This window comes from Apteryx mantelli, chromosome 21 (assembly GCF_036417845.1).
Source record: "Apteryx mantelli isolate bAptMan1 chromosome 21, bAptMan1.hap1, whole genome shotgun sequence".
In the NCBI taxonomy this organism is placed as follows: Eukaryota; Metazoa; Chordata; class Aves; order Apterygiformes; family Apterygidae; genus Apteryx; species Apteryx mantelli.
The window spans coordinates 3,320,342-3,337,577 of NC_089998.1; the positions used below are offsets into that span (position 1 = coordinate 3,320,342).

Below are 17,236 nucleotides of genomic sequence, written 5' to 3' on the forward strand. Positions count from 1 at the left end.
AAGTGAGAGGATGTTGTTTTGTGCTACAATTTCATTTAAGAGCAAGGAAAAAAAAAAAGGCACTGCATGATTTATTTTAAAGCATCCAAGCTGCTGCAAACTGCAATGCTTTGGGAGCATATTTATATATACGGGAAACAGAAGATTGTCTCCAAAGTCATTTGCATTCATCCCCCTCCCTCCCTCAGGCAGTTAAGTATCTTTTAAAGGACTTATCCTGGAGAAGGCTTGAGTACCCGCAACTTTCTGTGGAAATCAGAGACTTCTCGATGCACCTGACCGAGCTGGTTTTAACTCTCAAAACATATTGTTCTGCCCGCTCCCCCCTTCTCCCAACACCTCCAGCGTTGATTTATTTTCCCTATTCCCAGAAGATTTTTACTTTTTTTTGCAGGAACAGCGTCGATTCAGCATCTCCCCGACCTGCTCCAGGCCGAGCGCTCGCTGCGACCCGGCGCCGGCGCCGGCGGCCTCCCAGCTGGAGCGGGGGCGGCGGGTGCCGGGGCCTCGCCGGCCACATGGCAAGTCCCTCCGCCTCGCGAGCCGGCAGCTGACGGAGTCTCTGCCGTTGGGGTCCCCGCGGGAGTATAACACAACCGCAGCAGGTCCCGGCTATTCTCTGCAGCCCGGCGTGTTGTTGCTTCATTAAACGCCAAATTGTTACATTAATTCTAACTGCCCTGTAGAGATGTAGCTGTCAGGAATGATTTACTCGCCTCCAGCTGACTCGCCGGCTTTTCGCAGCCTCCTGCGGGAGAGCGGAGAGCGCGGGCGGCACGGCCCGGCACCCGCGGCCCGGCTGGGCGGCAGCGAGCGGCTCCCACCTCGCCGCGGACAAGGAGACGCTCTGCCGACCGCAGGGGAAAAACAACCAGGGAGCTAACAAAAAAAAAAATCGCGGCGGGGTGTTTTTAGCAGTTTACGCTTCAGGTGGCCAAAACTGCCTGTTAAAAGGCGGCATCGCTGCGGGAACGTCTAGTGAGCCGCGGCTGTGCCGACTCGCGGTGCTCCCGCGGGCAATGCGGCCGCCACCGCGGCAGAGCTCAGTGTCGGAAAACACCTCCGGTTCGCGGTGACCGAGGAGCCAGTTGCGACCTCTCCTCTGGGCGCAAAGCAGGAGTCTCGGTGCTTTGGGCACAGCGCATTGGCCGGGCCGTCAGCTGGGGGCAAAGGGCACCTGGGTCTTCCTCTCCATCGGACGCGCTTCCCGCGAGAGCGCCGCTGTCTCCGGGCCCCGAAGAGCAGCGAGGTGCCCGTCCCCCCCATGGCACCGGCAGCCCCGCGCTGGCCTGTGCCAGGCCTCTGCCACCCGTTTAGTAGCTACTCCCCAAATCTTCCTTCAAAACGCCAAGAGGACAAACCGTCTTGAGAGTCAACCGGCCATTTCTGCTTAAAAGCCAAGGACGGACCATTTGAACGGCGAGGACGCGGCTCGGGCTTTCTCTCCACAAAGCACATACTTTCCTGGCACTACGCTCACACAAGTACGTACCTACATGTGTCCCGTGAGAGAAATAACGTGCAGAAACTGATTTTGTCCTAGCACGAACAAGTTCATTTAAATCTCGAAACCTTGCATTTTTGGCTGTTAAATTGTTTTTCGTCCCGGGTTACGAGATGCCGAGCACAAAAGCAGTGCTTTCTGCATCCCGGACCGACGTCTTCCTCAGGCTCTGCTCCCCATCCACCGCACCCCGGTGCCAACAGGGTGCGACACGTGCACGTGTCCGGCCGGTGTGAAACGCACGCCTGCCTAGGCATGAAATAAAGCTGTCGGAAAGAAAAAAGCGAATTTGGACACCTTTGCTTTTCTCCAGCGTATTTTTGCTAGTTTGGTTTTCTTGTCAGGGCCCCATTTACTGCTGGCATTTACCCTGCCGGCACCTCGCTCCCCGCCGGCCGGGCTGCTCCCGCCCGGGTCCGCGGGCGTCGGGTTACCGCCGGCTCCCTGGACCGGCAGCCGGCTGCAGGGAACGGGGGGGAGAGCGACACCCCCGGAGAGGCCGCCACGCTCGCCTGCAAACCGAGCAGCGCAGCCCCCTCTTCCTCCCACTGTTTGGGTTCACGAGCTGCCGGTCAGCTGCAAACTAGTAGTTTTATTTGCTTCTATCAAATTGATTTGCTTCTTAACAGGAAGAAAGCATTTATATTAATGGAATCTCTGAGCCCGGGCTCTGAAGGGACGGGCTGAAACGCAATCCCTGCATCTTATATCAGGGCGTGCGGGGAGCTCTCCGCCCTCCGGACTGTGGCCCGCGCCGGGAACTTTCAGCCTGTTTTGCCTTTCAGAGCGAAACACAAAGGAGAAGGAAGAAATTTGCATTTCTCGCTTTCTTAAATTCAGTAATCCACCGGGAATTCCCAGGGGCAGTGGGACAAAAGTGACAGTTATTTTCTGTGAGGGAACTTATGCAAAAAAAAAAAATCTATAATATACTTATTCAGTAACTACAATTTCTAGACAGTGATTCTATAAAAACATTATTATCCTAAAGGAAGCTGCATTTCTTTATTTCTGTTTTTATTTCCTTCTTTTTCGGTCAGTCTCTTTCAGGAAAATATTATGTATGCTTGAACTGCCAAAATGTGTTGATGCAAAACAATCAGCCAGATTTGGTGTGTTTCTAGATCACAGAGCAGGAGGACGGAAAACGAAGAATTCCTCTCGCTTCCGTTTGGGTGATCTCTTGTGATCTCCTTTCTCAAGTCCCACAGTTGCTAAATTACTGCACAAAAACGCCCTCGCGCTGTGCCTGCGGGCCAGCAGCAACAGTTGGCTCTTTATTACTCAGCTCTGGAGCAGGAAGAAATTGCAGCTCGTCCAGAGCCGAGCGAGGCAAATCCCTGCCGCGGCTGCAGGGGACAGAATTGCACCGGCTGAAAAATCACCCTGGAGCAGAGGCATGGGGCTGGGGGGGGGGGGGGGGGGTCGCACGCGTCGCCCCCCGGCCCACGCTGGCACGGCATTTCTACACCGAAAGCCCTGTGATTTCATGCAGGAGGGTTTCTCTCTGCCCTGCTGTAGCTGTTTTCCTGGGTGTCCTGAGAAGATAAAGAGTTTCTCCGGTTAGTGGATACTGCAGCACTAAGGCTGCGTGTACGCACCCGTTTTGCTTCGGGGTTTATCCCTATATCCCGGGAACAGCCGTACACACAGAGAGCTGCGCCTGCTGGAAGCAGTTTTCCGAGGCTACAGCGGTGATGGGCATCTGCGGAGCTCGCGGGCGCCGCCGTCACCGCTCGGCCCAGGCGCTTTGCTGGCAGCCCACCGCGAGCAGCAGCTCGGCATGTTTTTCCTTTGCGAACGAAATGCACGTGGAACGGGAAGGGGCCGAGCTGGGGAGATGCTTGTGCGGCACTGGTGTTTAACACGCAACTTGAAAACCGAAATCCTCCTGCAAACATTGTCAGTACCTGCTCGAAATCCTCCTGCAAACATTGTCAGTACCTGCTCGCTTCTGGAGACGTTGCTGTCCCCCCCTCGCCGAGCAAAGGCCGGGTTCGGGCGCAGGGGCGCCGAACGGGCCCTAGCAGCGGTCACACGTCCCCCCGCAGCTGCAACGCAGCAACGGGCGTCACCCTGCGGACAAACCGCTGCGGTCGTTTAGAAAAGGTGCGGAACAAAAGCCTGGCTTTTCCAGGCATCGCCGCCTGACATCTGGTGCCCCCCGGGGCAGCAGGCGTCCCGCGGGGCGCTGGGAGCCTCCGGGGAAAGCACGGCCTTTCCCGCGGGATCCCCCGCCGTCGCCGGGCTCCCGCAGCTGCCTCCCCGTCCGAGGCTGCTGTGGGCTGAAATTCAAACGCTTTGGAGATGTTCAGCATGCTGAAGGCCCTGGTGCGAATCTTCCCCAGCTTCCCGGGGGAGTCAGAGGCTCAAATCCCATAGGCTTTTTTAAAAAAAAAAAAAAATCTCCCATCCAATTCTTAAACTGGAGACTTCGATAAGCAGTGATTGATTCTGCTCGGAGGAGCGTGAGCACAGATATTTGTATATGAGAATTATGTGTGGGTGTGCGCGCCTCTCGCCTGTGCGTGTGTACACACGCTAATGGGATGCATATGTCGGGTCAAGCTTAATCCCCTGAGGTTTTTTTATGATTTCTCTTTGAAATTTTCCAATATATGACTTCTACTGTTTCGTGTGCACACCTTTCAGTACAAAACCAGACAGTATCAGAATATGTTATTTTCGATTACTTTGTCACCACAAATTTCTCCCTTACGTATTTCTACCTTTGCAATGAATGCTGAAAAATAATCGTGACCCATCAAAAATAGCTCGTCTGTGATCAAAGATTGTGCACATGCCGCGCAGCGCTGCCTGGGTCTCCCAAGACTGCCAGCCTCCCGGGCTGTCGTTTTTTGCTTCTACTTATCAAAGCATTTCTACACCGGTGGGATTGCTCCTGTATTTAAAGGGCAGCGTGCACTCAACACTTTGTTGAATCACGGCTTTTTGAGGGCTTCTACTTTTCCTTTCAGGCATTGTATTTACCTATACCGATGCTTTTGGTGTGAATTTAGCAAAAGACTATTTAAAGTTTAGCTGACAAATTTATTTGTAGTCGCGAAGTATTTGATCATCAGAGAGAAAGCGAGAATATAAATAAAAGACACTGGACATTCACATAATCTACAGTTAATTCAATAGTTTTTACAGGTAACAGTATACACATTGCCTTGCCTTTCCTCACAATCAGCTCGCACCACGTCTGCAGAAATACACAAATGCCTCGAACAGAGAAGTGGCGTCGGAGAGCGTGCGTTCGCGCGGACACACTCCCGGCGGTGCGGGAAGAGCAGCGTGAAACCAGCCCAAACCACCTGCTGAGAGACCTTCCGAGAAGGTATTTGGCAACGAGACATCGGGGTGGTTTTGAGACGCTTTGCAGTAAAACTGTTGTGAGGGAATCAATAAAGAAAAGCAGAAGTTTCACAACCCAGAGCCACTAGTGTTCCTGGGTCAAGAAAAAGCACCCCTTGACCCTGTGAGAAAAGTGTGGTTATTTGGTAATAAATACATCTATTCACGGCTTAATGCTTATGTGGAAGAATAAAACTAGCAATCTACAAATTAAAAGATGAGAAGCAGAATTAACATGTCATCTTCACCTTACAAAGGAAAAGGGGTGTTGATAAATGATTGGCATATTAAAGAGATTCCATTTTAGAAAAGTTAATGTAAATTCAAAATAAAACAAAACATACCGCATCGGTGCACTTTTTAAAAAATCTGCTGGAAGAACAGAGAAGTTTTCTACCATGGATTTCTGAAGTGATTCACTATTAACATTTCTCCTATAGAAATATAGACATTGTCACACCTTTTACCGTGGATGAGGACTTTATTTTCTCTTAAAAAGGTTTCGGTGTGGATAAGTGATGAAGCAAGTCCTTGCTTTGAAGAATGCACTGACAACAGAAAGCAAAATACCTTATATCAAATCTGTAAAGCACAAGTCTTGGTGTTGAGTACAGACACAGTAATCAGTTCCCTTTGGACGCTCCTTCGGCTAATCAGTGTGACGCGGCTCCCTTTGCGCACCGTCCCTTGCCGGCCCGCCGCGGGGTCGCCCTCCGAACGCGCGTCCGCTCTCCCCGTGTCGTTGCGCTTTCCTTCCCCGCTTGGCAGTCGCAGGCTGTCCGTCCTTTATTTCCAAAGCAGATGGCGCTTAACAGCACCGAGTCCTTTCCCTTCGCATTGCACCGTGCCGGACCCTGTATCAAAACTGAGCATGGTCGACTTCGTCTAGCCAAGAGGCCGGGCTGGCGGGGAAATCCGGATACCCCCCGCTGCTGCCGGTGGAGAGGTCGGAGCTGGGTCCGTTCCCAGCCAGCACTCTCATGGACTGGGGCACCCCCTGTCCGCCCTGTCCCATGATGCCCAAGCCGGTGTCTGGGTAAACCAAGCTGGAGATTAAAGGCTGGTGGCCTGGCAGGGCCTGCAAGGAAGCTGGTGACTGGGGTATCCCGTAGGGGCTGTTGGACCGCAGGTCGTGGTACTGGTCCTGAGCCGGGAGGCCGCTGTGATCCAGAGTGAAGCTCCCGTTGCTCCCGGCCGGCCTCCCCAGAGCCGGGGACGCTTCGCTGAGGTTGCTGTAAATCCCGTTGGAATGGTTCATTTCTGACATAGACGGCTCGTCTGGAAGGGAAAGCGACTGGTTTTACTGGGAGAGCAAAGTGCCATGGCTGGCAGCGGCCGGAGGGGAGCTCCTGCGAGCTCTCAGCAGAAATAGGTTGGGTGGATAGGAGCCGAACGGCCACGCACTTGCCACTTGTAATTCCTTATTATTCCTGTTCTTGTTAACAGATCTTCATAGAAAGCCATGGGATTATTATTTTTCTGAGTAGGAATGTCTAATTCATTTTGGATTTTAAAAATGTGCATGAGAAGTAGATATTAAAATATAAGATTGTGATTTTAAAAAAGTCCTTTAAAGGGGAATGGGGTTTAAATTCTTTCCACCTTTTCTCTATATTTCTGTTTGGCTTTGAGGTTTATCTTGATTTTTGACATCATTTTTAGGAGCTACCTGAGTGCTCACTGATGCAAGAAAAACTCTCTATTGCTCAGAAAAAACTATTAAATCTCAGCATATTTGGCTGCTCAGAAACAGGCTAATGAAATATATTCATACAACTTAAAAACACTTTTGAAATAATGAAAAATATTTTTTAGTTACCAGCGAAAAATTGTTTGCATTCATTACGGGCTTTATGGAAACTGAGAGCCGTTCTGTTGCCTAGGATACAAACCTGTTTGTGGGATCAAGCTATCAATAATTGTTTAACATTTTTAGTTATTATTTATGGTATATTCATATTTAATGAGGCTGATGCCCAGTGTGTATAAACAGACTTGGAAATCAAATAGTTTTTAAGAATACAGGAGAGAAGCTGAAATGCAAAACTGTGTGTATATATACATATATGCACTCTATACACATATCTGTGTAAATATGTACACACTGTTTTGCATTTCAGCTTCTCTCTTGTATACCTAAAAATGATACAAACACTTGGACACACACCGAGCTGGACACTGCAGTAACACAGGCAGAAGCCGCCTGTCCCCGGGGAGCAGCTCCGGGCCGCCGCTGGGGCAGTGCAGGATGCAGCCCGGATGCTGCCGGCGCCCCGGGCCGAGCTGCAGGCACCGACCTCCCCGCGCAGAGCCGCGTCCTGCGCCTGCAGCAAGCCGGCCCCAGGTCTGCAGAGGGTGGGCAGAGGCTGAACAGCTGAGAGCTGGCACAGGGACTTTCCTGGGCTGCTCAGCAGACATCTCTGCTCCAAAAAACAGGAGTCCCCATTACAGAAACCTCCTAACACAAACCTCTCTCTCTTTTACAGAGAGGGAACGCTTTCCCACAAAGCTGGGAAGGGTGTCCTAACTAATAACTGTGCAAATAAAATCATCCCTAAATAGGGTGAAAATATTTTTTACATACTTTTTGCCATAGAAACATTCAGTGCAGTGATTCTGGACTCTCTGGGTTTTGTATTTTTACAAGTCCCTTGAAAAGACCGTATATGAGGTACTCCTTTAAGACCCACAGCGCGTGCCCAGCTAATTCCTAAGGGACTCTCTCCCTGCTTTTCCTTGGCTGTTTCGGACTCATCGCAGCCCTCGCTGAGGAAGATGGGAGCTTTCCTCTCCAGTTTCTCAGCACCAGCTGTCCCTCGCGGCCGTGGCTCGGTGACTCCCCCAACAGCCCCGTGGGGACCAGGCGGTTGAGCGCAGCCCAGACCCCTGAAATCCCACAGCTCTGCACGTCTCCTCCCACCCCATTCCTCCCAGGCTGGGCTCTTGTTTTCACTCATTATGTTATGGCTGGAAATCGTTAAAGTAGCACTAAGGGGGTGAAATGAGCCTAGACAGAGACCAGGGTGTTTGCATGGAACGTAAAGACCACACGCAGCAATACCCCACCTGGGATCAGGGCTCTGGGGACTGACCTGTGAAGGAGACCTCAGCGTCACTGTCAGGCCCTTCCTCCTGGATGCTGTCCTTGTCGGACTTGGAGGTCCCCCGGGATCGCTTCATGTTCCTGAAGTACTGGCCCCACCGCTGCCTCCCGGCATCTTTCTTCAACCTCTTCTCCTTGGCCCTCCGGTTCTGGAACCAGACCTGCAAGCAGGGCACATCGGGGAGCTCCCTCTCTGCGGGGCTGGCTCCTTCCCTTGGGGCTAGCACTTGCCACTTTATCCTACCAACTCTCCACCTCCCACCCTTGGGGCCCTGGGCTGCCCCCCGAAGGGAGCCCCGTCTCACCTGCACCACCCGCATGTCCAACCCAGTCTCTGAGGAGAGCTGCTCCCGGACGTGACGCGCCGGCTTGGGCGAGTTGTTGTAGGCATTTTTGAGGGTCTCCAGCTGCTTGGCGGTGATGGTGGTGCGGGGTCTCTTTGCCGTGGACTCTGCCTCTGCCAACACAGTGCGAGTTACCAGTGCAGGAGCTGTCTGCGAGCCAGTGTCCCCAGGGACGTGGGAGCTCCCTTTTCCCTCCCCAATGGCAGATGCTCCTTGCATCCCTCCCACCCTGCTGGACCAGACTGCTGGATGAGAAGGTCCTGGAGGGCGGGGGGCTCTCGCCTCTCTCCCAGGGCACCCTCAGTGAGGGACGGGGCAGGGGTACCTCTCTGCTTGGCCGTCTCGTAGTCCGCCTTGCAGACCAGCCTGCTGTCCTCCATGAGGTAGAACTCGTCGCCGGTGGCCAGCTGCCGCTTGCAGACGATGCAGGCGAAGCAGTGCAGGTGGTACACGAAGTCCTGGGCCCGGCGCACCACCTGGGTCGGGGGGATGCCCTGCTGGCAGGCGGCACACTTCGTCCCGAAGCGCCTGGGCGAGGACAAGCGGCGGCCGCTGAGCGGGCGCGCACCTTGCGCGGGGCCTCGGCGCGCAGCCCGCCCGCCCCCGGCCGCGGCTCGGCAGCTGTCCGTGGTGCTGAAGCGGCCCGGCCGCGCCCCCCCCCCCGGCGCTGTCCGCGGTGCTGAGACCCCGCCGCCCCGGCCCCGCCGCCCCCGGCCCCACGCACTTGAAGAAATCCTCCTTGCAGTACACGCCGTCCCCGCGGCTGAAGCACTTCTCGGCCAGCTGCGTCTGGCAGTCGGAGCATTTCAGGCACTTGCTGTGCCAGTGCCGGTCCAGGACCTTGAGGATGAACCTGTCCACGATGTGCTGGTTGCAGCCGGCGCACAGCGGGATCTCTGCGGGAAGGCAGCTCCGCGTCAGCCCGCCGCCCCGACGGCTCCGCTCTCGGCCCCGCTGCCTCCCCCGCGCTGCCCGGCCCCGGTCCGGCCTCCCGCGATTGCTGCCGCCCGATGGCGGGCAGAGCGGGGAGTAAAGAAACGGCACGAAAAAAATCGGATTCGTTCAAATTCGTTGCCGCCGCACCCTGCGAGCCGCCCGGCAGCGCCGCTCCCCGCCCCCGGGTGCAAGGATCCCCGCGGCCGCGCACTCCGGGGAGAGACGCCCGGGGACACCGGGGAGAACGGGAAGGGACACGAATGCAAGGAAAATAACCTCTGGGCCGAGCCGCCTGCAAAGTCGCATCACAGTTATTCCGGGCTCTTTTTGTTTTTCCCACACTTCCAAAATCCACACGCAAATAACGGCGGGGAAGGGCTGACGGGGTGGGGAAAAAATTGCCAGAAATAATTAGAATTGTACTGAGAATAAAAACCCGGTAGGCTTGCCCCGTCGCCCTGCAGATACCGATAGAGATAATATAGATACAGATACAGATATAAATAGATATAAAAATAGACAGATATGTAAATATAAAAATATACGAATACGTAGATATAAAAATATACAGATATATTGACATAGATATAAAAATACCGATATATAGGAATTGATATAGACAGGAAAAGATACAGATAGAGATAAATAAATATAGATATATCGGTATAGATATATAGATATAGATAGATGCAGCTATATGGATATCCATATATATAGATATCTATATAAAGACATACATAGAGAAGTATAGCTGTAGACAGCGGTAGAGGTAAAGATGATATCGTTTTAGGTATAACCGCTTCCTGAACAGTTAACCACCTTCAAACAGATAACAACAGCAACAGCAGCGGCAACCGCGGGAGCAGCGGTGACCCTCGGCCCTGCGCGGACGCGGCCCCGCGGGAGCGCTGGCCCCGGCTCGGTTCGGCTCGGCTCGGCTCGGCCCGGCCCGGCTGCCCCGGGCAAAGCCAGCCTGGCGCGGGGCTCCTAACTGCCGCCCTGGGACCGGCACCGGCACCGGCACCCGGCCCGACACGGTCCCGGCACGGTAACACGGCAAAGCACCAGGACACGGTAACACGGCAAAGCCTCAGGATGCGGTAACACGGCACGGTCCCGGCACGGTAACACGGCAAAGCACCGGGAGCGGTAATTCGACAAAAACCTGGGACACGGTGAAACTCTGGGACACGGTAACACGGTACAGTCCCGGCACGGTACCACGGCAAAGCACCGGGCACGGTACCGCGGCGCGGCTCCGGCACGGTACCACGGCGCTGGGCACGGTACCACGGCAAAGCACCGGGCACGGTACCGCGGCACGGCCCCGGGACACGGTAGCGCGACACGGCCCCGCGCTCCGCGGCTCTTACGCTGCATGGCGCCTCGGCGGGCCGCGGCTGCGGCTCTCCCTCAGGCGGGGCCCTGGGGCTGGCGCATCTTCCGCGGGGCGCGGGCACAGCCCCCGCCGCCCCCAGCCCCGCGCCGCCGCCCGGGCAGGCGCCGCCCGCCCGCCCCGTCGCTCCCGGGGCCGCGATTGGGGTGCGGAGCCGCGGCGCCCCCGCCCCGCCAGGCCTTCCCGGCGCCGGGGGCCCCCCCAGATCACGGCGGCGATAACCCCCCCGGCGCTGCCCCCCAGCAGCGCCAGGGATTTAATTCGCTCAAGCGGGATATTTTTAGCCCCCAGCCCTTGCCCGGTGTCGGCTGGAAGCGCCGGGCAGGGCATCGCGGCGCGCTGTATTTAATCCCCCCGCCCGGGGCCGGCGGCTGGGGGCACATCCCCTCCCGCCGCCCCTTGGCGACCGGCGACGGCGGGAGGGCGACGGCTCCGGGGCGCCCGGGAAACGAAAGCCGGGCGGGGCCGCGCCCCGACGGGGCTGGCGGCGGGCGGGGGGCCGGCCCGGCCCCCGGGGCTGCGCCGGGGGGGCGCCGGGAGGGGCAGCGGCCGCCGCTCCCGGGAACTCGTTGTGTGCTGCCCACCTCCTCGGGCCGCCGAGAAACAGGGATTCAGCCTCCCCGGGATAAAGCGCCCGGGCGGCTCGTACTCCCCCGCGGCCGACACGAACGAATTGCCGCCGCCGGGCCCCGGGGCTGCCGCCGCCGTGCTCCGGGGCCCCCTGCCACGGTGAGCCCCGCTGCGCCGTTTGCCGCCGACGGAGCTCGGCCCCGGGGGGACGCGGCGGCCGCGCAGGTGCCGGCGAGCGGCTGCGCCCCGGAGCCGCGGAGCTGTTTATGGGCGCCAGGTCCTGCGGGCGAACGGTCTTTCCACGTAGTTCCTTGCACCGCTAATTCGCTTCGGGCTGTTTTGCTTCCCCCTGCTCCAGCAAAACTCTCGCCTGATTTACGGCACCAAACGCGCAATTGCCCGCAGCTGCAGCAGCCGCACCGCGGGGAGCCGCCGGGGAACGGCGCAAAAAGACAAACCGGGCGCAAAGACCGGGCGGGAGCTGCGACACCGGCCCGACGGCGGCGGCTGCCGGGCTGCCCGGCCCGGGGGCTCGGGCCCGGCCGCTGAGCCCGCAGCACGTCGGCGTCGCCGCGCTCCCGCCCCGGCTCCTTCCCCGTCGGCTCCCGCCGCAAACGGGGCAGCGCGGGGCCCGGAGGGGGCGCGGAGCAGCGCGGCTGGGACCGCGGCCCCTCCGGCCTCGGCTCCTCTTTATTTTGTTTTTAAGACACCTGCCAGCCGCGGGCGAGCGCGGGCCCGACGGGGCGGCGGCAGGCGCCTGCGGAAAACCGGGCAATGCCCCGGGACGGCTCTGCTCCCCGCTCCGGCACCCAGCGGCCCGGCCCGACCCGCGGCGGCCCCGCACAGAGGCCGGGAACCGGCGGCCCCGGGGCGCGCAAAAGCCAGCGCGGTTCTCGCCCGCGCCGGCAGCGCCGGAGTTTTCTCCGTTTGTTAAACGGGGGAGAAAAGTCCGCTTAGCAAAGGAATTAACGGGAGCTTTTCTTGGGGCGGGGGAAACACGCCCGGAGCCGGAGGGGGTTGCGCAGGGGGTGCCCGCCATCGGGAAGGGACCGGCGGCTCGAAACGCCGCGTTTCGGTCTCGCCCTCGTTGCGCGGGGAGCGGCGGGGCGGAGAGGCCGAGTTCAAACCCGACGGCACTAAAGGGACCGAAACGGGCGCGGGGCCAGAGGCGCCGGGGGGGGGCGAGATTTGTCTCTTATTTCGGGGACGAGGCAGGATAAAGAGAGAGGGAGCGTGGGGCGGGCGGCAGGGAGCCGTCGGGCCGGAGCCCCGCACCGCGGCGTCGGGCCGCCCGCCTGCAGCCACCCCCAAGCGCGGCCCGACGGCGCCCCGGGGAGCGCGGCACGGGCACGGGCAGCTCCCGCGGGCCGCCCCGCTGCCGTCGGGGCTGGCAGAGCCGCCGCCGGTGCCTCCGCGGGGGGACGCGGTGATTTGCGCGCCCCCCCCACCCCCCTCACCTGGGCTCCGCGGGAAGGGGCAGAGCTCCGCGGCCTTCTCGGAGCCGGCGCGGACCCGCTCCAGCAGCATCGCGGCGCCGCGGGCGCCGGGCGCCGTCCGAGGTGCGCGGCGGGCTGCGGAGGAGTGGCGGAGCGGCGCGGAGGGGAGCGCAGGGCAGCGCGGCGGGGGCTGGCCGCCGCCCGGGGCGGAGCGGGGCCGGCGCGGGGGGGCGGGCCGGGGGCGGCACCGCGCCGTCGGGCCGGGCCGCAGCTGGCCGCGTTACACCGAGGGGCTCTTTAGCATCACAAAGGCGGCGGGAGGGGGGCCGGGGGGGGGGCGTCCCCGCAAGTCCCGCGGGTGCGCACCGGCCGCGGGGCCCGAGCTCCGTTCGTCCCCGCGGCCCGGCCGCCCCGACGCCGCCCGTGGGCGCGGGGAACCGCCCCCCTCCCCAGCAGCCCTAAGGCGGGGGTGAAGGGCTCCGAATGGCAACGGGGGGGACATGGGCACGGGTGTGTGTGTGTGTGCGTGTGTGTGCTCGTGCAGGCACGCAGGGCGCGTGTGTGCTTGCATGTGCACGCGGGTGTGCGTCCGTGCGGGCACAGGGCTGCGTGTGTGTACCCACGCGGGTGTGCACAGGCGTGCAGGGGGCACGTGTGTGCAGGCTTGCAGGGCCGCGGAGAGCTCTGAGCATGCAGGCGCGGGTGCATGTCGGCGTGCCTGCGTATGCACACACGGTTGTCTTTGCGTGGGTGTGCAGGGGTGTGCACGTTCGTGCAGAGGCGTGTGCGCGCGTACGCCTATGTCTTTGCGTGGGGGTGCGTGCAGGGGGTGCAGGTTCTGTGTTTGCACGTGTGTGTACAGGTGTGCGTGCTTTTGTGAGGATGCATCTGTGTCTGTGCGCTTGGGCCCTATTTTGTGGGTGCTTGTGCATCTGGGTGTGCAGGGGGGGGTGTGCTCACGCAGGGGTGTGTGTGTGTGTGTGTGTGTGTGTGTGTGTGTGTCAGGGTGCACATCTCTGTCCCCAGGCAGCCGGAGCTGGTAATTGTGGCTGTTACTGTGAGCCCGTTAATCCCCCGAATCCCTTTACCTCCCGCTCGCAGGGGATTACAAATTAATAAAAGCAGCTTAGGGGCGGGAGCCTCCAAACACACATATGCTCCTGCCGGGCGGCGGCGCGGGGACTTTCGCCTCCCCGCGAGGGGACACAGCTCCCGGGGGGCAGGTGATGGTTCACAGGGGCTCTTCTAAGCTCAATTTTATAAGTGGATTTTTTTGTCCGATCCTCTAAGGAAGCAGTTCAGGGCAGTGGGGGGGAAGCAGCCCGGGGGGGTCGCCGGCGGGTGCGGAGCCGGGAGGGGTCGGTCGGGGCAGTCGTGGTGGCTTCGCAGCCCGGGGCAGGCGGCTGATGCCTGCTGGGGTCCGGCTATAGGAGGCACCGGCGCTGCACAGCCGCCTGACCCCCCCCCCGGGCCTGGGGACCTCGGGGCCTGGGGCAGCTCCACAGCAGCTCTCCTCGGCCCCGGTGCAGGCCCTGGCGCCCACCCGGCCCCTCTCCGGTCCGGCCCGCAGGCCCCTGCAGAGCCGGCTGCAGGCCCCGGCCACCCGCGCTGGCTGCTCTCGGAGCCCTGGGCACCCCCGTCCCCGAGTGACCTGTCCCCGCGGCTCAGCAGGTCCCTTCCTGTGGCCTCAGTCCTGGCCCCTGGGCTGCCTCGCTGTGACTCTGCCACCACAAAAAAAATATGAAAAGACTTTGTCCCGTTTTCCTCCCCATCCCCCAGATCAGAAGTTCGTTTAACAGCCCCTGAAAATAACAAAAGCCTAAACATATTGTCACCCGGTTCCCTTCTGTCGGCTTTTTTGTGGGCAGACTCAAAGGTCCGGACCGCGAGGGGCAAATTCTTCCCTCGGAGGAGCTCGTGCTCGTTTCCCTCCTCCAGGAAGACGCCGCATTACAGCCATCTTCCCAACCGCCTTCTCTGCTGGCTTATCCGATGCTGCAGCGAGTTCCCTTAGCGTGTTTACAGATATGTATGCATATATAGATATAAAATACTGACAAATAATTGGTCAGAACGTGATTTTTTCCCATCACTCCTGCAAACATTCAGCAATGTGTCTTTACAGGGATGTTTTATAAAGTTACAGGAAACAGTGAAGGAAATGGAGTACAAGCTTACATGTTCCTGGTACTTCTAAAAATTATTTTAAGTTCCTTCACAAAATTATCTATATGGTTTGAAATTATTTGTATACAGGCTATCCTTGCCATATAGTTTAGCTAAAAAGATCTTGAACACAGATTAAAAAAACCCACAAATGCACCATTTTTGCCCAAATGTTTGCAATTTATTTTGAACAAGCACATTAGCTTACAGTTTAGTACAAAATGGTCACTTTTCCTTCCCAGAAAGAGATATGAGACTGAGTAAAAAACAAAAAAAGACATGAAAATGTCAAATTATTGAAATAAAATAAATAAAACATTTAAATTATTGAACTGTTACATTCACCATTTTTAACACCTCATATGCAATACAGAGACCTAGAAAATACATTTTGAACTTTTTGTTAAAAAGGCAGCTCACATCCAGTTCAGAGCAAGAATAGCAGGATGCATACACTATTTGAAATTAAAAATTACAGTTCTAAAGAATAATTTCATTAGGTTTCTTTAGCACTTGCAGCTTTTCTTTCTCTGACCTAGCATATTCCACAGTACTCTATTTTCTCTGCAGGTTTAGTATTTCCTCTTTAAAAACATCTGAATAGCAAAGAAGGCTCCATGAATTACAAGGGGCCAGAAATCCTTCTTGAAAAGTGACTCTCAGGAGTTTTTGTATGATCTATAAATGTTTACAAAAACTTTTGTGATACAATACGATACACAAATAAAAGTTCTGGGACTGAAGAGATGGTGGTTTGAGGAATTTTTAAAAAGGAAATACTTTCTGGTAACTCACCTACCTATAATGCACCATAGCAAAGCAGCATCACCCATTCCACGGTGGACTTAATATTAATATATCCTTACAGTCAGATGTGTAAAAGGATGTAACTTGTCATTATAAAGATACAAAATAAGAACAAATAAACCAAGATTTACATAACTGAATTCAAAGACAAGGAAATTCTTCCCAGTGCTAGTCACCACTAGCAATTAAAGTGAAAGCCTTGTGCCAACTAGCTGGCAACACTGAGTTATAGCACCAACACAGATAACCGATGTTCTACTTTCATGCTTTTAACACTCTCACGAAACAAACAAACAAACAAAAAACCACTGGAAGTCTGAATATCTGTTCATTTTGCCACATTTTGAACAGTGTCAAGGCAACATGAAGTTAACAGTATGTAGCAGAAGATTAACATATTTCCAAACACATAAGCTGCTGTTTTAATGTCAAAATAATTCCTACAAACCTGCAAAGCCTTTTGTTTTACTATGCAGATGAAAATAAGTTGAATGAGGGACAGTTACGCTCATGTCTAACTATTCAGTAAAGTTCAAAACAGCAGCAGTAATTACATATTTTCATATGCAATGCAATGTTACTGCTAGCATGAAATTCAGTCCTACATAAGCCGGCCAAATTTTCTGGATTCAATACCTATGTTGCCCAATTTATTTATTTATTTTAAGGACACTAAACTACTTTGATTTTTGGCTGATATCAAACCCCATTCCCCCCAGTTAGGTCACTTAAAAGTTGCCCAGTTTTCAAACCTAAATGTGAAATCTCTGGGCTGTCCTCTTAACTAACTTACCCCTGGGATCTCTCCGTGGATTCCAGTACAAAGCACAGGGGCACTGGGGAGCCAGTCCGGACTAACCACCACTGATGTTTCACTCTTTCTGTAGTTGCTTACAAGTAGCTTTAATATTCAAGCCCAGACCCCGTAAAGACAATTACAGGGATTCTGATGCATTCCTAAACGAAATGATGGCTCGTTGTGTCATAGCTCTTAAACAAGGAGGGTCATTAGAAAACACAGACTGACTTGATGTCATGATGACAACGTCGAGCGCACGTAGAGTTTTCACGTTAGGCCCTAAGCACAAGCCGACCTCCCATGCGGAAGGGGCGGCAGCGGTAGGAAGGTGCTGGCCTCTAGCTTTAAGGTACAAGGTGGAGTAAATTTTCTCACACTTCAACAAGGGCCATTGAGTCCGTACAATAAACTGTATTTCTGGTTCTCTTAAACCATCTTTAATGTGCTTCTTTACCTATGTTATATTATCAGTGTCATGCAAAGGGAGGTTTTTTCCTCCGATGAGTGTTTATAACAACTACAAGGATTATTACTTTACGTGAATTTGTAAGTTATTTTGTTACTTAAAGAAACAAGAGAGAGTAATCGTTGGCTCAATTTTGTTATTCCAGTTGGAAATGACACAAAACTGGAGATTTTTGACTCAAGTTTCTCAATGAACAAGATCTAATTATGAAAAAACATCCTTGTTGAGTTTTTGTGTTAAATTGTAGCCCATTTCTATTGCAGAGCTTCCAACTTTTCATACGAGGGCTGATGATGGAAATAAGAGAGGACACACTAATAGTATAATGAAGAATGATACAATACAAGAA

General features: G+C 55.7%; 1 protein-coding gene across 1 annotated transcript; it reads right to left on the reverse strand.

Moving 5' to 3' along the window:
- Positions 1 to 5,723: 5,723 nt before the first annotated feature.
- Positions 5,724 to 12,740, reverse strand: LHX3 (LIM homeobox 3). The gene is made up of 6 exons (XM_067309040.1): positions 12,671 to 12,740; positions 9,036 to 9,207; positions 8,637 to 8,839; positions 8,273 to 8,424; positions 7,957 to 8,128; positions 5,724 to 6,142 (listed from the first exon to the last, which is right to left on the reverse strand). The coding sequence occupies exons 1-6, from the start codon at positions 12,738 to 12,740 to the stop codon at positions 5,724 to 5,726; spliced, it is 1,188 nt and encodes a 395-aa protein (XP_067165141.1).
- Between the last annotated feature and the right edge of the window lie 4,496 nt (positions 12,741 to 17,236).